Raw genomic sequence first — 23,598 nt, forward strand, 5'->3', positions numbered from 1 at the left:
TGGTAGTATGGGATGCCCGTGTCCCCCGCCACATGCTACGGTCCAGTCTGCTGGGCCCTGCATTGCTACAGGATAGAGTAGTGATGTAGGGACTGGCAGACAGAACCACAGAGCACAGAAGGTGGACCAGGAATCTGACACCCAGAAATATATTGGATACTGAAGATTCTTTAGCTCTAGAAGAGCATACAGATTCTACAAATGGATAGTGACAGAGATTCTTTATGCCTCATGCACACTGAGTGTTTATGGGGCTCAGGTGTTTAGGTCAAACTCTTCCCTAGGCATATAACACACTAAAATGAAAGTAATGCTAGTCGCACCATTAAGCCACATCAGTCTCCTGGAGTTTGACAGGCTGCCAGCACGGTGGGTGGACTGTGCTCCTGGACCCTCCGCATGCACTGGGGCTAAACACCCAGTGTGTACAGGGCCTTGAGCACCAGGAAATGTCTCATACTGATCTTTCTGACTGAAGAACGGTCTCTGTCATATCAACCAATCAATATCTTAGTGTTCTAAGCTACTCCAGCAACAGGAAAATGAAGCAGTTTAGTTCTTAAAGAATCAGGGACTCTTCTTCAGTCAGTCACTGTATACATCCTTAAAAAGGAAGTAAACCCCGATGGGGTTTACTTCCTCTTTTGTTCCACCCAAGACCTGCAAATTAAAAAGCATAATGGGCTAGTATGCGATGACACTTACCCAGAAAGCAAAGGCTGAGCTGTCCCCTGTGCAGGCAGCATCCATCTTTGTCGCTCTTGCTTCTGGGGCCACAGACTCTGGCTCTGGCTCTGTGACTGGCTGAAGTCGCGTGACGTCAATCCTGCACATGCACGTGGGAGCCGTCAGTCACGGCACAGTGGTCTGTTTCTTCACAGTGCATGCGCCGACGACTGCATCAGCATGCTACAAGTGAAATATCTCCTAAACGCCGCACGTTTAGGAGATAAAAAAAAAAAAAAAAAAAAGTGGTTTTGCTTCCAGTTTAACTACTGTGCTGATCACCCTCATGTAATTTAAATAAATTAAGGCGGGCACATTTGAAGATCACTCAATTTTAACAATCAAGTTCAATTTAATTAAGTCCACTTAAAGGAGTTGTAAAGGTAGAATCATATTTGACAAACTGCATAGGGGTGGAGCCAGACACAACAACGTCACCATACATGTTTCAACTTCAGCCTGTTTGACAAACATGGCTCCTTCCATGGATACAGTGGGAGGAGTGCGTGTGGCAAATCAGGTACAGGAGCCGCGTTATGCCCCAGGTTAGTAAAGGAAGAAAAAATAAATAAATAAAAAAAAAAAAAAAAAATAAAAAAAAAAAGAAGCTTGAAGGAAATTACAGGCCACTCATCTAAAGACTGGTATATGATGCAATATATTCATTTTTTGAGTTTAGATACACTTTAAGCGTTTGGACCAAGCTAATGCACTTATTTCCTCATGTCAACTTACATTGTCAATTTGTGATCCAATGTAAAGGATTCTTTTTCCAAACTGGTAAAAGGTTGTACCGGTTTGATTTTTGTAGTGTATTTTAGGTCTTAGGAAGACACTGGTACTGCAGCATTGGTATCTGAACTCTCGCTGTCTGGTGTAAAGCTGCAACATTTTTTTTTTTTTTTTAACCACAAAACTACAGACAAAAACACATTTTTACAAAACACCATTGCTAATTAACAAAATAATAAAAACAGTTACATCAGCCATTTCAGTCAGAGATGGTTGCCAAAACATATAAAACATTGTCAGTTAAACATAAAATAAAAATGTATGTTTTAACACCTGAAAAAAGTGCTCTACACATGGCAGATTTTCACTTGGACTCATTTGGTAAAGTGAGGCCTTGACCTCATGTAGGGAATGGACAAAGGTTTCTTGCGTTAATAAAAAAAAAAAAAAAAAGAAAAAACAGCAATAAAACTACATGTATATTTATCTTATCATGAAATGGACTACCTCAATGATACATAAAAAGGTCCGACGACTGAATCAGACAAAAATAACATCACGGAAGAAATATTTTTCTTCATTAAAGCGCTTTTTTGGTAAGCCATACAGCATGTCCATGGCAAAAAGCATGATTAAACAATGCGGCAGGACTCCGCATGCTAGTGCCAAGGTGGAGCTACAGTTACTGCACACTGTCCTACTGGCTGAATGGGTGTTCATGGGAGTCAGGCTCATTGCAGAGAGACATTTTACTACGCCTCACCACTGCTGCCAGCTGAAGTCATCATTGTTTCCAAACACTAAGAAAAAGCCTAATATTGTGGAAAAGATGACTGCGTTTCCTGTGAGAACCAGCGCACATGCTCCCCAACGAATCTGTGACGGAAAGAAAAGGATTCTGCATTAGCATCAAAAACTTGCACACCTAGAAATATTGGGATGGATACAAAAATAACTAATATACAGTGGAACCTTGGATTAGGAGCATAATCCGTTGACTTCTATTGCATGCAATACCGTATGTGGCGGGGGGAAGGCACTCGGAAATACTCTGAGACAGCTTGTCTGAATCCGGAAACCCTCGGAAACACTCCATAACGGATTATTTATGAAGTTTTGATTGTCATCGGCGCACCCGCACCTCTGGCCAAATATAGTACTGCACACCCCATTGGCTTGAATCCTGCTTGTTTTGCAAGACAACAGTCAGGATTTTTTTTTTTTTTAAAGTTGCTCATTTTTCAAAACACTTGTTAACTGTGTTACTCATAAACCAAGGTTCCACTGTGGCACTTTCAAAGCTTCTGCTTTTGTTTGCAACTTGAAACTAATCTTTAAAAGTGAATCTCTAAAAGTTTACACCTACAAAAACGGGCTTACACATACCTGCAGTTAAAAGATACGTTCACTTTTGGAACATTTTTAGGATGGAACATAGTCCAGCATTTTCACCTTCTTGGGACTGCTGCAGATACATGTAGGCACTTTTCATGGGCACATGCAGCAGTTCATGTTTAACTGAAAGTCTTCGAGCTACGTTACTAAAGCATAAAATATAAACCAATTCTATAGAATAAAAAAAAGGTGGCTAGGTCTGAAACACAGCCTTCACTAGACATCGCCAAATGTATCCCTCCACTAAACACACCAGGGTATTCTATGTATTTTATCCTCTTCCCCTACCCATGTGCTATCCACCCCATCTGCATTCTGTAGGCTGTCCACACTCATCTCTACTAACATAAGCTCTGCACGCCGTTTCTGGCTGTATTTTTACACTGTATGTGTTGGGAGTGCCGTTTCGACAATGAAGGAAAGGGTTGGGACTAATCTAATGACCTGCTTTACCAGTGAGTAATCTGAGGAACAGCTGTGATGAGTGATGGCTCTGATCAGTGGCTGGCTATTTGAAATTTTCATCCCCTCGCTGCCGCTTCACTGTGCCGTGTCACTTGCCTCTCTACCTACCTTTACTGTGGTCTAAATTGCCCTTCACTCCCCTTCTAACTCTTTTTCCCTGCCGCTTAACCCTTTAGTACCGATCCACTCCCCTTCACAAACCCAATCCCCTTGCGGCTGCCATCTTTCCTCTGCCTACCAGACCCCTTCCTTTCCTGAAAGGATATAGTCAGCAATCAGTAATGATCGCTCCTGTATTCTTTCATCACTGACACATAGTAAACTGTATTTACTATGTGTGCTTGTGAATGAAACATAGTACACACTGTGTACTGCATTTTATTTTATGAATGAATGAATAGGAGTCATGTACAGTGCAGCTCAGGTTGCAGTCCCTTTCTATGTTTCAAAAGAGACAGAGGTTTGTTTAGACCCCCTCTCCATCTCCTCTCCCATCCCTGCTCCCCCCCCCCCCCCCCCGGGTTTTAATTTTAATGTAGCCTTTTAGCATGATGGAGGGGCTGACAGTAAATAAGCAGCTCCTGAGGAGTTCCAAAAGCCGTGCTCCCTTTATGAAAATGTTTATCTATGACACCTGGGCCAGAAGTGATATGAAATGAGAATACAAACCGACAGTCTGACACAAATGTGATAAAGTTTCAAATGCATTCATACTCTGCCAAGATTTTGACTCACCACTGTTGCTCGGGCAAATACAATTGGCAGCCCAAAAGCAGAGACAACTATTCCAGTTGTGAGAAATATGGCCAGTTCCTTGCAGGCGTTACTGGCAGCATCTGTATCATCTACTGCTCTCCTTGCAATGCAGTATGGAATAGGGGCCAGTATGTAGAAAAACAACACAAACAATGGCCAATATTCACTAGATAGGAGAGAGAAATAAATATTAGTCTAGAAATTAAAATGTCAATGTACATCAAATTATTCTTTTTTCTTTTATAATTATTATTTTTTTATTATTATTATTTTACATCAGAAATCATTGTAGTCATGCACTCAATTGCTTATTGAATGTATAACAGCGCAACACATTGTTTAGGTTATATCAGGGCAAAAATTATAAAGTGCACTTTGTCTTAAAGTGCCCTTATCAATTGAGACAGACAAAACCTGATTAGTTGACACTGATTATTGCAACAGCGAATGAATGAGAACGGTAAACCTACCTATATTGTGGCAACGCACAGCCGAGCATAAGAAACATCAGACCGATTGCCCCTCCAAATGAGAGGCTGATCAAAGCTAGAACAAAGCAGAAAATGACAAGTAAATTGAGTCAAAAACATTAAACCATGGCCAAAAAAGTATATATGTAAAGGCACTTGCAAATTAAAAGAAAATAAAGGCGCACACACACACACACACACTATAATAATGAATTAAAAACCTAATAAGGATTTATTTCAGAATAAATCCAAAATTTTGTAGTGAAGATTGCTTCTCTCAAATAATTGGTGACTTCTCTTCTCACTCCACCAATACCAAAACCGCCCAACAATATGTATTATCTTTGGCTAGCATCCTCTTCCTGGATGTGAAGGCTGCCCACAAAATGATACAAGCAAAGATTTTCTGCAGGGTGCAATGATGAAATGTTCCTCTGAGCACACATACCAGATGGTCCCCAGGGTGCAAAGCCATAATGGTATCTGAGAAGGTACTCATGGCATAAAGAAGAGAAGGTATCCAAGATGGAGAAAAAGGACACAAAGACAAGATGTTACTCCAACATTTAATATTCCTGATATGTGTCTGCTGAAGTATGTACCAGTGTAAAAAAAATAAAAAGTATCCTGTTCCCTTTGCATTGCCTCCTTTGTGTGCAATACCTGGTAATCACGTTACCCTCCCTGCTTTCCTATTTCAAACTGCCCATGTCTGAGCATGGAAGCACATCAGTCCCAGCCTGGTTAGTTTTCCAGCAGCCTGCCTATCCTCCAAATGGCCAAGACTTGTGCTGATACAAGCTTTAGAGTGCTTTCACATTGAGGCAAGGGGCATCGGCGGTAAATCATCGCTATTTCTAGCGGCGCTTTATGGTAATTTTAGCGGCACTATTTGGCCGCTAGCGGGGCGCTTTTAACCCCCACTAGTGGCTGGAAAAGGGTTAAAACCGCCCTCAAAGTGCCGCTGCAGCGTGCTGGTGGTTCGGCGGTGCTGCCCATTGATGTTAATGGGCAGGGTTGCTTTAGGAGCAGGGTATACCCTGCTTCTACATCGCTGCACAGATGCTGCTTGCAGGACTTTTTTTTTTACCGTCCTGCAAGCGCACTGCTCCAGCGTGCAAGCACTCGGGCTTTCACACTGGAGTGAGAGGAGAGGCTCTTCGCAGGCGTTATTTTTAGCGCTATAGAGCCTCAGCGTGAAAGCAGCCTTACAATAAATTTAGATGAACATGAAAAAAAAAGTAGCTCTAGAGCCTGCAAGAATTTCTCCCTGTGGTACATGTACTAATGGTAAAGAACCTGGCTTCAAAAGATCTTAGCCTAGTTTTTGAGAATATACAAGATGATTAGCATCAAACGTGTGGTCATATGCTAAGCTCAAACAAAAACATATGCAACAAAGAATTTGGAAAGAACACTTTAACTACTATGCATTCAATATGAATAACTAAATAGAAAGTGTTGGGAGCCCGGTTCTCAATCAAAAATACAAAAGAAAAAAGCAGAAAGTCACCAAAATGAATACTCACTGCAGTTATCCTGTCTAGTTTCCATCTCTTAATGTTGCATGAAATATACAGTAAATGGCTGGAGAAGATGCTGCATGTAGCAACCACAGCAAAATAATTTGTCATGCAGATATATGAATTTAGCTGGACAATTCCATCTGAAAGGCAGGCAGTTGCTGACTGGAGAAATGAAGAATAGAACTCCGGAGAGTAGTCAGCAGACAGTCATCTGACTGCACTAAGCCCCTAGGGTGTTTCCAACTCTTAATACACCCTGATTAAAGACAAAATACATTTCAGTAATTTTGTTTCCACAGCGAACTACATGTACCTCCCAGAATGATTTGACTCAATGACTTAATTGTTTATCTGGTTGGAACTTGCATCCCCTAGTTGGCTTCAATCAATTATACACAATTTACAGTTTTTACATTTATTACAGAATGATAGAATTGCAATCTAGTATGATTCTTCATGACTTGTACAAACAATGCATGCATGCATACAATTCCAGTTACTCCAGTTAAATTCTAACCACAGAAGAAAGTCTGAAAGCCTGCTGCTGCTAATTCCATTATGGAGTTTGACAATTGGAAAACCCTTAGTAGACATTTTTCGTTCATACTTAATAAATTTAAAGAGGTGAATGAGGGGGATTTGTGATTTTACTAAATGTTACCACTCCTCAACTACTAGTGTGAACAAGCCCTAACAGACACACACAAACCTCAGCACACTCATTTTAATAAAATGAAACAGTTACATTACATATTAGAGCTGCAACTAACGATTAATTTGTCTGTCGACTAATCTATCGATTATTTTTTCGATTAGTCAACGACTATCCGATTATTATTTTTTTTATATATATTTTTTTTAAATGAATCTAGTGTTTTTTTTTTTGATTAGCTAAATAATCCTTGGGATAACTTTACAAAAAATAAGTACATAAGGGGGAGGGTGTGTGGGGACAGTGTCAGTGTGTTTTTTTGTTTTTTTTAAATAATAATTTTCTATTTATTGCAATTTTTTTATTTTTTGGGGGGGGGGGGGGGGGCTATGGTGAGATATCAGGGGTCTTAACAGACCTCCGAGAGGGGCGGCAGCACGGAGGGGGGACACAGAGAAGAGAGAGGGGGACGGCAGCACGGAGGGGGACACAGAGAAGAGAGAGGGGGACGACAGCACAGAGGGGGACACAGAAAAGAGAGAGGGGGACGACAGCACAGAGGGGGACACAGAGAAGAGAGAGGGGGACGACAGCACGGAGGGGGACAGAGAGAAGAGAGAGGGGGACGACAGCACGGAGGGGGACAGATGCACGGAGGGGGAGAAGAGGGGGTGGTGGTTAGGGGTGCAACGGATCAAAAAAAACTCACGGATCGGATCATTTTTCAGATCAGAAAATAATAATTTAAATTTGCAAAAACCTGTGAAAATTCCACCACCATATAGTCCCCACTGTAATATTGGCAGAGTATGGGCTGGCAGGGCACGGCAGAGTATGGGCTGGCAGGGCATTGCTGGGTACTTCAGGGTATGAAGGGCTGGCTGCTTCCATCTGATCTCTCCCCTCCACTGTACAGATTAGTACAGAGAGGGGAGAGAGGAACCGGCGTCATGACATGACGCCGGTTCGTTTACAAGTGATCACTCCGTTGGAGTGATCACAGTGTAAACAGCCTGGGTGTAGAAAGATGGCCGCCGCTTCGGAGCTAGGCCGAAGCCGTGGCCTTTCCTAAGGCCGAGACCGCTGAGCGCTCCGCTGATCGCGGCATGTACCGATCCGAGCGGGGTGACCCGTGCGGATTGGTAACGATCCGTTGCACCCCTAGGGACAGCGGCACGGAGGAGAGCGGGAGATAATGATAGATACTGACGCATCGACGCCCTGCACTCACGTCGACGTATTTTTGTAGTCGGCGTAATCGATTACGCCGACTCGTTGTGGCAGCTCTATTACATATCCTTTTCGTCACACCCCATACCATAATCCAGTTACATTTATTTGATAATAAAAAGTATCCCCTTACAATTTTGCACTTACAATGTTGAAAGTAAAGCAAGCATGAAACAGGCAATAAAAGCATCAAAGAATCTCGTCACTTGTCTTGGGAATACCTCTCACCGCTCAGCTGATTGCACATGCAGCGGTATTCCCGGGATATGTAAACAAAATATCCGACCACATGGGTTGCTGCATGGTCATGCCATGATGCATTTTGTCATCGGGCGCCCTCTGACGAAAGCGTCAAGCAGTATAATGGAGTAAGAGTCCCCTCCTTCAAAGGGTAATAAAGTCTGGTATGTCCAAGGGACTTATCTCTGAGTTATATGCACAGATATGCAGTAGCGTCATTGAAGAGCTCAAATCTCTGAACAAGAGAGATGGGAAGAGGATATACTGTAGGGGAAATAACAGCAGAGCAGTGGAGGATATTGAAACTGGGGCCATTGGTGTCGGTCTCCCCCTCACAGAAAGTTACCAAAAAACGAGGGGAGCTTAGCTGTGCCACACCTCCGAAGTTATTTCCTGGCGGCACAGTTGCAGCACGTGGGGGGGGGGGGGATGTAATATTCTGGGGGAGGGAACGCAGGTGGCAGAATGAGGTTACTAGGAGCCCCACACAATACAGTAGTGGAGGCGTTAGAAGTGGATTCTTTCCCCTTTAGGAGTCCGACATTAAGAATGGCCATAAAAGTGTGGGAATCAGTTAAGACATTAATGGGGTATAGGGGAGAAACAAAATTCTCCCCCCTTTGGAATAATAAGAACTTGCAAGAGCTGCTGGTCATGGGGAACATTAAAGAATGGGAAAAACAGGGTATAAGCTGCTTGGCCCATTTATACGGGGGAAGCACTTTAAAATAATTTGCAAATCTGAAAAGAGAGTATGGTATATCAAACCACTCATTCTACAGATACTTATAGATCAGACATGCCCTGGGAACTCAGTTTGAGACACAAGCAGTATAATGGAGTAAGGGTCCCCTCCATCAAAGTGTAATCAAGTCTGGTATGTCCAAGGGACTTATCGCTGAGTTATATGCACAGATATGCAGTAGAGTCATTGAAGGGCCTGAATCTCTTAAAAACAACGAGAGATGGGAAGAGGATATACTGTAGGGGAAATAACGGCAGAGCAGTAGAAGAGGATATTGGAACTGGAGTTGAGTTGCCCATTTCAAGCAAGAAAATTGATTGCACAGAGATGGCAGTCGGTGAGGCCTCCGTCATCTGGGGAATGGGTTCAAGTTATAAATGAGACGGTGTGGGAGGAAAAAAAAAGTGGTACTTGCCAAACATGGTAATTTTAAGAAATTTGAAAAGATGTGGAAGCCATGGTTGGGAAAGATGGCTTATCCCCGTTAGAGGGACTGGGAAAGAGGATTAGAATAGCGACCCAAGGTCTTTTTTTTTTTACAAGTAGGGAAATAGTACTCATGGTGAGACTTTAAGGCTGGACAAGAATAACAGACGAGAAACATAGGGCACAATAGATAACACTCAGGATTATATGGGTTGTTTTTAAGGGTGAGTGAACACTGGATAAACACAGGAAGATAGATGGAGAGAGTAGAGAAGGGCCAAAGTATGCGGGAATGGTTGTAGATATGACAGGTAAAACAAAGATGAAATTAGGGTGTATAAGTTGGCATAGGAAGGGGGGCGGGGGAGGAGGATTGGGAGGGAGCAATTGTAGGATGCATCAAATGTAAGGAGAAAATATTACCTTTGGAAAATACGTTGATGAAATTTATTCAATGTATGTTTTAAAATTTGGGGAAAAAAAATTCAATAAAAGAATATTTGAATAAAAAAAAAAAAAAAAAAAAATCTGTTAAACTGCAAGTTTAGGAGATATTCAAGGTACCTACAGGTAAAGCCTTGTTATAGGTTTACGTGTAGGTAAAAGTGGTGTAAAAGACAAACAAAAGGGTTTACAACCACTTTAAGAGGTTAAATGGACCTCATTTACAGACCGAAGTTCATTCCTTTGATCTGATTCTAAAAGAACTAAATGTTACATTGTTTATGGTTATCTCAGCCTGAGGAATGCTCTGATAAACTTAGCAGGCTGTCTGTTTTTGTTTCTTTTGACAGCTGTCAGCTGTGAGCAGAGAACAGTTCTGCACTGAGCCATGGAAATGCTGCATTAAGATTGTGAGGGGGATTAAATTGAGATTGCAATTTAACGATTAATCGCGCAGCTCTAATACAAAGTCATCAAAATCATCCCCAACTCTACTCCCAACTACATCCAAGCCTCATCTTAAAATAATCAAACAGTTCTCTCTACAGCTACCAATGCCTCCTGCTCTCTAGCCTTTGTCACCTCCATCCATATTGTCCTCCAGTACATCTTCAGTGTCTCAGCCATCCTCTGGCACTCCCTACTCCAATCTGTCTATGGGCGATCCCTAAAAACTCACCTTCTTAGTAGGGGTGCACGATACCGTTTTTTTTTGTTTGTTTTTTTATCCACGGGTACGAGTACTGATATTTTCAGCCAAGTACTCAGATACCGAGTACATGATACTTTGGAGTGCGATCTGTGTCAATACAAAAAAAAAAATTGCAGCAAATCGCACGCAATTTGAACAGGAATGAGGTGCCATTCCAGTCTGAATTGTATGCGATTTCCCCGTGTGTGTGTGAAATAAAGAGCCATCTAGTGGGCAATTTAAAAAGGTTAGAATTTACAGTAAACATCTGGCCACATGCAAAATAATGTACATAGGTGTCCTGGTCCGCCCATGGTAGCAAATCAGGGCAGCTGGAGGTGCTCACGGGGCTGGAGAAAGTCTGGGACCCCATGGGTATAAGGTGGAAAGGATGTCAGCTTGGAGGCAGACAGCCTCTACAGCTTCTCCAGCAGCTCCGATTTTCTACAATTGCGGAACGGGACACCTATATGTAATTACAGCGGATGCCTGTTAAAAATCACATACAATTCTTTGCAGTGCAATTTGCGCCTATTCATTTTGTATTGGCACAAATCACACCGCAAAGTATCGGTTTCAGTATGGGGAGCATTTTGGCAAGCAAAATACTTGCTCAAATGCTTGGTATTGGTGCATCCCTACTCCTCAGGGAAGCTCACTCCACCTAATAAACTGTATTTCTGCTTTCTCTATCAACTCACCTGCACACAATAAAGGCCCGTACACACACACAATACGAAAATCGGAAGAAAAATTTTGTCTGAGACGATCTGACGGTTTTCAGATCGTTAGTACGGTGCTTTCGATCGCTGATTCCGTTTTTTTCGTCCCACAAAAGCTGGACGTGCAGACTATAAATTTTTTGTCGTACGTGAACTCAACGTCTGATTTTCGTTTAATTAGTATGGTTTTCGTATTAAAAAAATAAAAAAAAAAAAAAAATAAAAAAAATCATAAGAGCAAGGCTACGTATGCACAGAAACGAAAGAATACATACAAAACTAGTCAACACAATATGTCACTTCTGAAGTTGTATTCTGCTGTACGAGAGTTTTCATATGGTGGGTAACCTCTTCACTTTCAACATGAGACTAGCATGCAACAAAAAACAGACGAACGTTTGTCCAAAAATCTGATCGCGTGTACGAGGCTTTAGAGACATCCCTTTTAGATTGTAAGCTCCAACAAGCAGGTCACTCCTAACCTTCATGGCCTAAACCAGGGGTATGCAATTAGCGGACCTCCAGCTCTTGCAAAACTACAAGTACCATCATGCCTCTGCCTCTGGGAGTCATGCTTGTGGCTGTCAGAGTCTTGTTATGCCTCATGGGACTTGTAGTTCTGCAACAGCTGGAGATCCGCCAATTGCATATCCCTGGCCTAAACTGTATTGCATCTGTACTGTCTTCCTTTATATTATGCACAAATTGTTAAAGCCTCTAAACACAAAAAAAAAAAAAAAAAAAAAAAAAACAACATGAATATGTTGCTTTTGCCTGAATGGGGAAAGCACAGATTTGGTCTAATACAGTGTTCCTATAAGTATCTAATGAGGCAAAAGCAGTAAATATCACACAAGCACGTGCTATACCAACAATAGTAAGCCCTGGGGTAGCCTGCATACTAATACAACAGTTACACACACCTATCAACCATAATGTTATGAACACGCACTCAAAATTCAGTAGGTTCCCATTTTTATTTTGCCAAAACAGCCCTGACTGGTAGAAGCCACTAGACCTCTAAAGGTATGCTGTGGTATCTGGCACCAAGCAGTCAGTATCAGATCCTTTAAGTCCTATAGCTGCGAGGTAGAGCCTCCATGGATCGGACTTGTTTTTCCTAGCACATCCAATGGATGCTCAATTGAATTGAGATATGTACAATTTGGGGGCCAAGCCAACACCTCAAACTTGTTTCTGTGCTCCTCAAATCATTCTGCCTCTACCAGCTTGCCTCCTTCCCAGTGCATTCTGGTGCCATCTCTACCCAAGTTTAAAGTGATTGCGAAGACTTGCCCCCCCCCAATAAAACAAACAGGTTATAATTATCTGCTCTGCTGCAGTGGATTTGCACAGAACAGCTCAGATCCTCCTCTTCTCTGGTCCCTCTTCAGCTCTCCTGGCCCCCTACCTCCTGTTCAGTAGCCCCACAGCAGGCAGCTTGCTATGGGGGCACCCGAGCTGAGTCACAGCCTCCTGTGTCCATCTAGGCACGGAGCCCTGCCCCTTCACTCCTGATTGGTTAGCGGACTTTGATTGACAGCAGCGGGAGTCAATGGCAGCTGCTGCGTCTCAGCCAATCAGGAGGATGAATCTCGGATGGCTAAGACATCGTTGGAGAGAGGAGGGACCTGAGAGAAGTGTTAGGGGGACTGCTGTACACAGAAGGTTTTTTATTTTATTGCATTGAATGCATTAAGATAAACAATCTTCTTCCTTTACAACTCCTTTAAGTGTAACACACATTTGACCATTCAAAATGATTCAAAAGGAAATGTGATTCATCAGACCATACCACCTTCTTCCATTGCTCTCCATGGACCAGTTCTTATGGTGTCAAAATTATAGGCACCCTTGGTTGTGCACATGGGTCAGCATGCTTTCAATACATAAACTTCAGGAACAACATGTTTACTTGCTGTCTAATATAGCCCACCGATTTTCAGATGCCCTTGGAACAAGATAATTGATGTTATTCACTTTACCTGTCAGCAGTCATAATGTTATAGCTGATCGGAGTATAAATCCGACATAACAACAACATGCTGCTTTTTCCTGAATGGGGAAAGAACAGGTTTGCCCTTATAATCATCTAAGGAGGCCAAAGCAGTGAGTCACAAGAGCACATGCCATAGCAGCAATGAGAAGTCCAGGGGTAACCTGTATACTAGTACACCAATCAGCCATAACTTTATGACCACCCACCTATTAAGTAGGCCCCCATTCTTCAAAAAAAAAAACAGTCTGGACCCGTAGAAGAATGGACAGATAGGTGTGTGTGTATAAGCAGCGTGTTACCTTTGATTCCAGCCATTGAGCAGTTTGAGTGTCGCAGATTCGGGTAGAGGTAAGTCTTGCAGTGCACTATGTGCCCTCCTTCAGATATCACACATAAGTCTCCCCTACACACACCTATCTCCGCTCTTTTCTACACTAACCCTATTACCGGTGTTGTAAAATTTCATGCGACCCGTGATTTTCGCTCACCCCGTCACTTCCGGTGAGGCTACGTCATTCGCACAGCTGACGGCGGGCCTTTACTGCGCATGTGTCAATCCCCTGCCCTTAACAGCGCATGCGCTGTAGATTTATGCTCACGGTGGAGAAAAATTATAGCCTCGAGTGGGCGGAGACTTGCGGGTGGGCGGGCGGAGCTGAACAGATGGTGAGAACGTCCCCGCCCACCCCAAGATTTTCTTCACTGGTGAAGAAAAATCATGGCTTCAAGCTGTGAACAACAAGGCTCAGCGGTCCTACGCAAGAAACACACCAATTTTGGCCACAATGAATATACATAGTAGGAGAGCCACTATATGCACTTACTATAAGATTTTTTTTTTTTTTTTTTACCACTGCCTGTTTTTGATCTTATAATATGTGACCCCACAGTGCAGAATATGGAGGCCGGTGACCCCACACCCCAGAATATGGAGGCCGGTGACCCCACACCCCAGAATATGGAGGCCGGTGACCCCACACCCCAGAATATGGAGGCCAGTGACCCCATACCCCAGAATATGGAGGCCGGCTCCAGCGGTGACCCCACAGTGCACAATATGGGGGCCGGTGACCCCACAGTGCAGAATATGGAGGCCGGTGACCCCACACCCCAGAATATGGAGGCCGGTGACCCCACACCCCAGAATATGGAGGCCAGTGACCCCATACCCCAGAATATGGAGGCCGGCTCCAGCGGTGACCCCACAGTGCACAATATGGGGGCCGGTGACCCCACAGTGCAGAATATGGAGGCCGGTGACCCCACACCCCAGAATATGGAGGCCAGTGACCCCACACCCCAGAATATGGAGGCCAGCTCCACCGGTGACCCCACACCCCAGAATATGGAGGCCAGTGACCCCACACCCCAGAATATGGAGGCCGGCTACACCGGTGACCCCACACACCAGAATATGGAGGCCAGTGACCCCACACCCCAGAATATGGAGGCCGGCTACACCGGTGACCCCACACACCAGAATATGGAGGCCAGTGACCCCACACCCCAGAATATGGAGGCCGGCTACACCGGTGACCCCACACACCAGAATATGGAGGCCAGTGACCCCACACCCCAGAATATGGAGGCCGGCTCCAGCGGTGACCCCACAGTGCAGAATATGGGGGCCGGTGACCCCACACCCCAGAATATGGAGGCCGGCTCCAGCGGTGACCCCATAGTGCAGAATATGGGGGCCGGTGACCCCACAGTGCAGAATATGGAGGCCGGTGACCCCACACCCCAGAATATGGAGGCCGGCTACACCGGTGACCCCACACACCAGAATATGGAGGCCAGTGACCCCACACCCCAGAATATGGAGGCCGGCTACACCGGTGACCCCACACACCAGAATATGGAGGCCAGTGACCCCACACCCCAGAATATGGAGGCCGGCTACACCGGTGACCCCATAGTGCAGAATATGGGGGCCGGCTCCACCGGTGACCCCACACCCCAGAATATGGAGGCCAGTGACCCCACACCCCAGAATATGGAGGCTGGCTCCAGCGGTGACCCCACAGTGCAGAATATGGAGTCCGGACTCATCAGTGACCCCAAAATATGCAGGCTGATCTCACTGGTGACCCCACATTCCAGAATATGGAGGCCAGTGACCCCACACCCCAGAATATGGAGGCCAGCTCCACCGGTGACCCCACACCCCAGAATATGGAGGCCAGTGACCCCACACCCCAGAATATGGAGGCCGGCTACACCGGTGACCCCACACACCAGAATATGGAGGCCAGTGACCCCACACCCCAGAATATGGAGGCCGGGTACACCGGTGACCCCACACACCAGAATATGGAGGCCAGTGACCCCACACCCCAGAATATGGAGGCCGGCTACACCGGTGACCCCACACACCAGAATATGGAGGCCAGTGACCCCACACCCCAGAATATGGAGGCCGGCTCCAGCGGTGACCCCACAGTGCAGAATATGGGGGCCGGTGACCCCACACCCCAGAATATGGAGGCCGGCTCCAGCGGTGACCCCATAGTGCAGAATATGGGGGCCGGTGACCCCACAGTGCAGAATATGGAGGCCGGTGACCCCACACCCCAGAATATGGAGGCCGGCTACACCGGTGACCCCACACACCAGAATATGGAGGCCAGTGACCCCACACCCCAGAATATGGAGGCCGGCTACACCGGTGACCCCACACACCAGAATATGGAGGCCAGTGACCCCACACCCCAGAATATGGAGGCCGGCTACACCGGTGACCCCATAGTGCAGAATATGGGGGCCGGCTCCACCGGTGACCCCACACCCCAGAATATGGAGGCCAGTGACCCCACACCCCAGAATATGGAGGCTGGCTCCAGCGGTGACCCCACAGTGCAGAATATGGAGTCCGGACTCAGTGACCCCAAAATATGCAGGCTGATCTCACTGGTGACCCCACATTCCAGAATATGGAGGCCGGGCTTACTGGTGATCCTGGAATATGGAGGCTGATCTCACTGGTGACCCCACACCCCAGAATATGGAGTCCGGACTCATCGGTGACCCCAGAATATGGTGGGTGGAGCCACACTCACTCTTCTAGGGGTTCACTAGGTCTTGCAGGTTTACATGCCATCACTCACCCTTAGGAGTCCCTCCTGCCACGTCTCTACCAGGTGCTGGTCTGTGAGCGTCTATTAATGGGTAGCAATGTGGCTGGGACCGGCTGACAAGGCTGCAGAGAACAATATACAGGGGCCCCCGATCCATAGAATGGTGGAATCCCCATATACAAGGCTGCCCCCCCCCCCCCCAAAGTGTCCACCAACTCAGGGGTCCCCAGCCTCAGGTGGAGGACAATGCCAACTTCTCTTGTCTAGTTTCAGGTATGGGGGAGAAGATGGGACTTCCGGGCTCAGGATGTGTCTAACAGGAGAAGAACAAAGAAAAGGATGGGGGGTGATGACACATGGCATGGAGAGGATGGGGGATGATGACACATGGCATGAAGAGGATGGGGGATAACAGATGGCACATGGCATGGAGAGGATGGGGGATGATGGCGCATGGCATGGAGAGGATGGGGGGTGATTGTACATGGCATGGAGAGGATGGGGGGTGATTGTACATGGCATGGACAAGATGGGGATAACCATTGTTAGGTTGAACTGGTGTCTGTGTCCAGCTGGGGAGATACCTCTCTTAATCCTGGGGACCATCCCTCCTCTCCCTCCTCATCCTGGAGACCCTTTCTTGTCTCTATTCATCCTGGAGATCATTCCTCCTCTCTCCTCATCCTGGAGATCATTCCTCCTCTCTCCTCATCCTGGAGACCCTTTCTTGTGTCTCTTCATCCTGGAGAACCTTCCTCCTCTCTCCTCATCCTGGGGGACCCTTCCTCCTCTCTCCTCATCCTGGGGGCCATTCCTCCTCTCTCCTCATCCTGGGGGCCATTCCTCCTCTCTCCTCATCCTGGGGGCAATTCCTCCTCTCTCCTCATCCAGGATCCTTGTCTCCAGGATGAGGAGAGAGGAGGAATTGTCTCCAGGATGAGGAGAGAGGAGGAATTGTCTCCAGGATGAGGAGAGAGGAGGAATTGTCTCCAGGATGAGGAGAGAGGAGGAATTGTCTCCAGGATGAGGAGAGAGGAGGAATTGTCTCCAGGATGAGGAGAGAGGAGGAATTGTCTCCAGGATGAGGAGAGAGGAGGAATTGTCTCCAGGATGAGGAGAGAGGAGGAATTGTCTCCAGGATGAGGAGAGAGGAGGAATTGTCTCCAGGATGAGGAGAGAGGAGGAATTGTCTCCAGGATGAGGAGAGAGGAGGAATTGTCTCCAGGATGAGGAGAGAGGAGGAATTGTCTCCAGGATGAGGAGAGAGGAGGAATTGTCTCCAGGATGAGGAGAGAGGAGGAATTGTCTCCAGGATGAGGAGAGAGGAGGAATTGTCTCCAGGATGAGGAGAGAGGAGGAATTGTCTCCAGGATGAGGAGAGAGGAGGAATTGTCTCCAGGATGAGGAGAGATGAGGAATGGTGTCCAGGATGAGGAGAGATGAGGAATGGTGTCCAGGATGAGGAGTAGGAATGGTCTTCAGGGTGAGAAGAGGAGAGGAGGAATGGTCCCCAGCATGAGGAGTAGGAATGGTCCTCAGGGTGAGAAGAGAGGAGGAATGGTTCCCAGCATGAGGAGAGAGGATGAATGGTTCCCTCGAAGAGGCAAAAGGAGTTATGTTCCCCAGGATGAGGAGAGGAGGAACGGTCCCCAGGATGAAGCGAGAGGAGGAACGGTCCCGAGGATGAAGCGAGAGGAGGAACGGTCCCCAGGATGAAGAAGATACAATGAAGGTATTTGCAACACTTGAAATGCTGTGAAAATATTTTCTGTATTTATTCAGTTTAAATAAACGTCACATACAATAATTATGAACGATTATTAATTACATTTGGTTGGGAGGAGTCAAAGAACAGGGCTGTACAAAAACGGGTACATGGTGGGGGCGGGTTTGAGGTCATTGCACCTAGAAAAAAGGGACCGCTACAAAAGATCAATCCAAGAGAGCGGTGAGTACATTATAAAAAAGTTCTCCCAGGAGGGTTTCTATGGTACGGGATCTGCTGCCCTCTAGTGACAGACAGGATACATTACAGTACAAAGTGCAGCTGCCAACCAACAGAATCTGTAACATTTCCTGAGGTCTGAGATGTGCAAATTATAGTCGGGCTTCAGATTCTCCTGACTTCAACATAACGTACAAAGCTGGAGGAGAGAAAAAAAAAAGTGTAAATTGTCAGAACAACAACAAGAGCAACAGAAAAGGCAGAGGAGGGAGGAGGAGGAGGAATGAGAGAGGAGCAGCAACAGAAACAGCAGACAAGAAACCGGAATGGCAGAGAAGGAGGGAGAGAGGAGCAGCAACAGGATCAGCAGACAACAGGGATGGCAGAGGAGGGAGAGAGGAGCAGTGACAGGAACAGCAGACAAACAGGAGTGGCAGAGGAGCAACGCTAGGAATGGCAGAGAAGGAAAGAGGAGCAGCAACAGGAACGGCAGAGGAGCAGCGACAGGAACAGCAGACAAGAAACAAGAGGAATGGCAGAGGAGCAAAGCCAGGAACGGGAAAGAGGGAGAGAGGAGCAGCACCAGGAATGGCAGAGGAGGGAGAGAGAGGAGCAATGACAGAAACGGCAGAGAAGCAACGTCAGGAACAGCAGACAATGAAGAGGAACAGCAGAGGAGCAACGTCGGGAGCAATGACAGGAGAGACAGAGGCGGAGCAGCAACAGAGGAACGGCAGAGAAGGAGAGGAGCAGCAACAAGGAGGGACAGAGGAGCAATGTCAGGAATGGCAGAGGAGCAGCAACAGGAACAGCAGAGGAGCAACAAAGGAGCAGTGTCAGGACCAGCAGACAAGAAACAAACAAAAAGGAATGGCAGAGGAGCAATGACAGGATTGGCAACGACCGGAACGGCAGACGAGCAGCGACAGGAACAACAGACAAGAAACAAGAGGAATGGCAGAGGAGCAATGCTAGGAACGGCAGAGAAGGAGGGAGAGAGGAGCAGCAACAGCAGGGACAGAGGAGCAACAACAGAGGAGCAACACCAGGAATGACAGAGGAAGAGAGGAGCAATAACAGAAACGGCAGAGAAGCAACGTCAGGAACAGCAGACAATGAAGAGGAACAGCAGAGGAGCAACGTCGGGAGCAATGACAGGAGAGACAGAGGAGGAGCAGCAACAGAGGAACGGCAGACAAGAAGGAGAGAGGAGCAGCAACAAGAAGGGACAGAGGAGCAATGTCAGGAATGGCAGAGGGGCAGCAACAGGAACAGCAGACAAGAAACAGGAATGGCAGCGGAGCAACGCCAGCACCGGCAGAGGAGCAACAAAGGAGCAGAGTCAGGAACAGCAGACAAGAAACAGGAATGGCAGAGGAGGAGGGACAGAAGAGCAATGACAGGAGCGACAGATCAGAAACCACAGATGAGTGACAGGAGAGACAAGAGAGGAAGGAATGGAGTTACAGAATGAAGATTTCCCAGCAGTAGTCCTCACCGGTGGCCTCGCTGTGAAGCACAGCGCTGTCATGACTGCGGACCTGGCATCTGGTGTAGACTTTCTGACCGTCGACCTTCTCCACTCGGCTGTCTATGAGGACTGTGGATCCCAGAGGAATCGGACTACAGACACAAAGAGAACCTCATTACACCTCTCTGCTATCACAGCTTCAGAACATCAACAACTCCTACCCCCCCCCCCCCCCGCGAGAGTCTCCCCAATATTATTCTTCCCCTGTCACTACCACATCATCACCGCCGGCCATCGATTGTACAATCTCCTGACAACCATGTAGTGTCAGGTAGGTCCTCTTCTCCCCCCTGGGCGCTTACCTCCGATAGTCGAGGTTCAGGTTGGCGGTCATAGCCGGTCCGATGCCGTTTACAATTCCCGCCCCCACGGTGGAGTCTACGATGGTGGCGATGCAGCCCCCGTGTGTGTACCTAGAAGAAGGCAAGAGGGGACGCGAGAGGTGGAAGGAGAACAAGGAGAGCCCGAGGAACCAAAGGATTCTGGTTAGGGTAGGCTCTGCGAAGAAAAAAAAAAAGAAAAAAAAAAAAAAGAAAATAACGCTCACCCTGCGAGGCCCCCCAGATAGGGCCCGGGCTGGAATATGCAGACTGTCCTCTTCTCCGCCTCGTTATAGAACATACAATACTCGAAGCCGATTCCTTCCTGATCCAGGTTCCTGGTGAAGAAACGAGTTTCCCCGTCGGCCTCCAGGCTCATACCTGTACAGGAGGAGGTCAGAGGTCACCAGAGGAGCTTACACTCTAATGTCATCCCCCACCACAGCCAAACACTATTCTTATTCTTGTACTCGATCTGCTGCCAGCGAACTCCTCGTAGGAGGGAAGTCTCCTCCAGCTCGGGTCTCGGCTCAGCTCCTCGTACAGCCTCTTGGTTTCGGGGTTCCAGGTGGGGTTGGGCACGGCGTAGTCCCGCGGTTGGAGGGCGGCCTGCAGATTTAAAAATAAATAAATAAACAGATGTCAGACCTGTGCCCTTCGCTTTGGCTTTTCTATGATTGGGAGGGTTAAAAAGAAGACATTCTGGGTGGAGTCTTTGGTGGATATTCAGCCTATAGGAAGCAGATGTTTGGGATCACCTCCCACTGACAGCGATCACCGTCCCGCGGTCAGGGTGTGAGCGGCACTAGAGGTGTGTGCAGAACATTCAAATTTCTTACGTTACCAAATTTTGGTTTCAGAATTTTAGTTAAAAATTTTAATTTTGTTTATTCATTTTCTGACGGATTCCACAATTTTTTGAAAAACAATTTGAACTCGTAAAAAACAAAAAATAAAAAAAACAAAAAACAATACAAAACAAAACCCAAAACAAAACACAAACACCACACGATCAATGATTCAAATTCTGTGTGAAGAAATAGCTGGTTGCTAAGGATCGGGCTGGGGGCGCCGTCCGCCACGTCCTTAGCAACCGACGACTCGTTGGCTGTCAGCGGGATTCCCCACTGACAGCTGAAACGTAAAAACAAATGAGTGCTGGCAATAGAAAATCCTGGAAAAAAAAACAAACCCCCCCCCCCCAACAACCAACCCTGCATGGGCACCAGCCCCCCCCCCCCCCCCCCCGATGGGGAAGAGGAATAAAAAAAAAAAAAAAAAAAGCATAGGGGTCCGGACCTTTATCCAAGCATGCAACCCAGGAAAGGGGGAAGGGGGGGTGTATGAGCAAGTGCCCCCCCACCCCAAACCATACCAGGTCACCATACCAGGGCCCTGCCCTAAGCACCATGCTGATGGGGACAAGGGCCTCTTTCCAACAACCCTGGCTGGTGGTTGTGGGGGGGGGACCCCAGATCCCGCCCTACCCACCTATGTGAATGAGTATGGTGTACATAGATCAAAAATAGTAAATAAAAAGTCCCCCCCAGGCCCTTATCCGATGCAGACCGGGGGGCAGGCAAGGAAAGGGGGGGGGGGGGGGGTATTGGCAAAAAAACAAAGGAGTCCCCCCCAGATCCCACACTACCTCCAACTATGTGAATGAGTATGAGGTACGTAGTACCCCTACCCTTTCCACCCCAAAAAATTTAAAAATAAATAAAAACCCCTTTCGAACGCTCCACGCTGTTGAATGTCCGACGGTTCTTACATGGCTAAGGGGTGGCCCCGCCCCTGTGACATCACCAACCAGGTAACGCTGGGCTGTTGATGTCACAAAGGGGGTGGGGTGTTTTACATTTCAGCCAGTAGGGAAGCCCGCTGACAGCTGATGACTCATTGGTTGTTAAGGAGGCGGCGGCGGCCACCCCCCCCCTTTAGCAACCAGCTATTTCTTGACACAGGATTCGAATCGGTTGACCTTTTTGTTTCTCCCCCTCCCCCCAAACGATCCGAATCCAAGTCGTACATAAATAATTTGGAATGGGTGAGAAAACGATGAACGTAAATTAAATTTCAACAAAAATGTGTTACCATTTCATCTCCGAGATTCAGATACATCCGAATGGCTACAAATGTATCCAAATTTATATCCAGAGAGGCATAGTGTCTATGGGGCTCCGTCCGGCAGCAGAGCGCGCACATTAGGTGGCATGCCCCTCCCCCACTGGGGACACTCCAGGCGGTTAACCCCTCCCCCAACCAATCAGTACTCACAGGGAATAGGTGTTCATGCTCTACCCTGGCGGCGGCGGCGGTGGAGGCGTGGCGGCAGACGGCAGCGCCGCCCTGGATGATCCTGGAGATTTCGTACAGCATGGTGCCTGAGAGAGGAGACAGGAAGGAGATGAGACGGGGACACCGACATCAATCTATACATTATCCCCCACACTGGAGGAGTACTACATATCCCAGCATGTCCCCCCCCCCCCCCACACACACACACACACACACACACACACACACACACACCAGAGCACTACCTATCCCAGCATGTCCCCTCCCCCACACCAGAGCACTACATATCCCAGCATGTCCCCTCCCCCACACCAGAGCACTACATATCGCAGCATGTCCCGTCCCCCCACACCGGAGCACTACATATCCCAGCATGTCCCCTCCCCCACACCGGAGCACTACATATCCCAGCATGTCCCCTCCCCCACACCAGAGCACTACATATCCCAGCATGTCCCCCTCCCCCACACCAGAGCACTACATATCGCAGCATGTCCCGTCCCCCCACACCGGAGCACTACATATCCCAGCATGTCCCCTCCCCCACACCGGAGCACTACATATCCCAGCATGCTCTGTGTATCCTTCCTCCACCTAGAACTGAACTACAAAGTCCCAGCAAAGCCCACAAGCTCCAGAACTCAGCCCCCCCTCACCTGCTGGGAGTTGTGATTCTTTTGCTGCTTTAGACCAAAACAGCTCCTCTGCCCACCTCCTCTCCAAACCCCTTCCATTCCACCAATGTCCCTTTTATCAGCATCTTCCAGGACTCGTCTCTATTCACACCTGTCCCTGATTCCGGAGACATTTTCCTGAAGCCTCCGCCTGGAGAAAATCTCCGCCCACTTGAGTATGATTTTTCACCACCACTTAATATTCAGAGGCATGTTATTAGGGTGGGCGGGGCTGCTGCTGACGTCCTGAGCATCTGTTCAGCTCCGCCCGCCCACCCGCAAGTCTCCGCCCACTCGAGGCTATAATTTTTCTCCACCGTGAGAATAAATCTACAGCGCATGCGCTGTTAAGGGCAGGGGATTGACACATGCGCAGTAAAGGCCCGCCGTCAGCTGTGCGAATGACGTAGCCTCACCGGAAGTGACGGGGTGAGCGAAAATCACGGGTCGCATGAAATTTTACAACACCGGAGCCTCTGTTGACAAGAACCACACCACTTCCGCCGGAAAGGCTGCAGTTCCTTCCGCCCACTG

The 23,598-nt window shown here is 47.3% G+C and overlaps 2 protein-coding genes across 3 annotated transcripts; both read right to left on the reverse strand.

Moving 5' to 3' along the window:
- Positions 1 to 1,361: 1,361 nt before the first annotated feature.
- On the reverse strand, positions 1,362 to 13,663 carry LEPROTL1 (leptin receptor overlapping transcript like 1). Of its 2 annotated transcripts, none has more exons than XM_077476114.1 (4): positions 13,519 to 13,663; positions 4,545 to 4,620; positions 4,054 to 4,240; positions 1,362 to 2,334 (listed from the first exon to the last, which is right to left on the reverse strand). In XM_077476114.1, the coding sequence occupies exons 1-4, from the start codon at positions 13,532 to 13,534 to the stop codon at positions 2,218 to 2,220; spliced, it is 396 nt and encodes a 131-aa protein (XP_077332240.1). In that variant the 5' UTR covers positions 13,535 to 13,663; the 3' UTR covers positions 1,362 to 2,217. The 2 variants fall into 2 exon arrangements, with proteins under 2 accessions (XP_077332240.1, XP_077332239.1); XM_077476113.1 differs by lacking the exon at positions 13,519 to 13,663 and adding an exon at positions 6,074 to 6,328.
- A 4,368-nt stretch (positions 13,664 to 18,031) lies between these two features.
- LOC143974574 (acyl-coenzyme A thioesterase THEM4-like) lies at positions 18,032 to 23,380 on the reverse strand. The gene is made up of 7 exons (XM_077476115.1): positions 23,177 to 23,380; positions 22,370 to 22,476; positions 20,563 to 20,701; positions 20,320 to 20,473; positions 20,075 to 20,185; positions 19,740 to 19,864; positions 18,032 to 18,440 (listed from the first exon to the last, which is right to left on the reverse strand). The coding sequence occupies exons 1-7, from the start codon at positions 23,196 to 23,198 to the stop codon at positions 18,394 to 18,396; spliced, it is 705 nt and encodes a 234-aa protein (XP_077332241.1). The 5' UTR covers positions 23,199 to 23,380; the 3' UTR covers positions 18,032 to 18,393.
- Between the last annotated feature and the right edge of the window lie 218 nt (positions 23,381 to 23,598).

The sequence above is a fragment of the Lithobates pipiens genome, unplaced genomic scaffold (genome assembly GCF_037356315.1).
Source record: "Lithobates pipiens isolate NorthernLeopardFrog02 unplaced genomic scaffold, aLitPip1_a1.2 Scaffold_13, whole genome shotgun sequence".
Classification (NCBI taxonomy): domain Eukaryota; kingdom Metazoa; phylum Chordata; class Amphibia; order Anura; family Ranidae; genus Lithobates; species Lithobates pipiens.

Bases quoted from the DNA above. Each gene is read 5' to 3' on its own strand.
- LEPROTL1 (XM_077476113.1), bottom strand. From the start codon at position 6,098: ATGGAAACTAGACAGGATAACTGCA. The intron at 4,241-4,544 runs GTAGGTTTACCG...TCTCCTATCTAG, and splicing joins TGTGCGTTGCCACAATATAG to TGAATATTGGCCATTGTTTG. The intron at 2,335-4,053 runs GTGAGTCAAAAT...TTTCCGTCACAG, and splicing joins TATTTGCCCGAGCAACAGTG to ATTCGTTGGGGAGCATGTGC.
- LOC143974574 (XM_077476115.1), bottom strand. From the start codon at position 23,198: ATGTCTCCGGAATCAGGGACAG. The intron at 20,702-22,369 runs GTGAGTACTGAT...TTAAATCTGCAG, and splicing joins AGCATGAACACCTATTCCCT to GCCGCCCTCCAACCGCGGGA. The intron at 20,474-20,562 runs GTACAAGAATAA...CCTCCTGTACAG, and splicing joins GTTCGCTGGCAGCAGATCGA to GTATGAGCCTGGAGGCCGAC.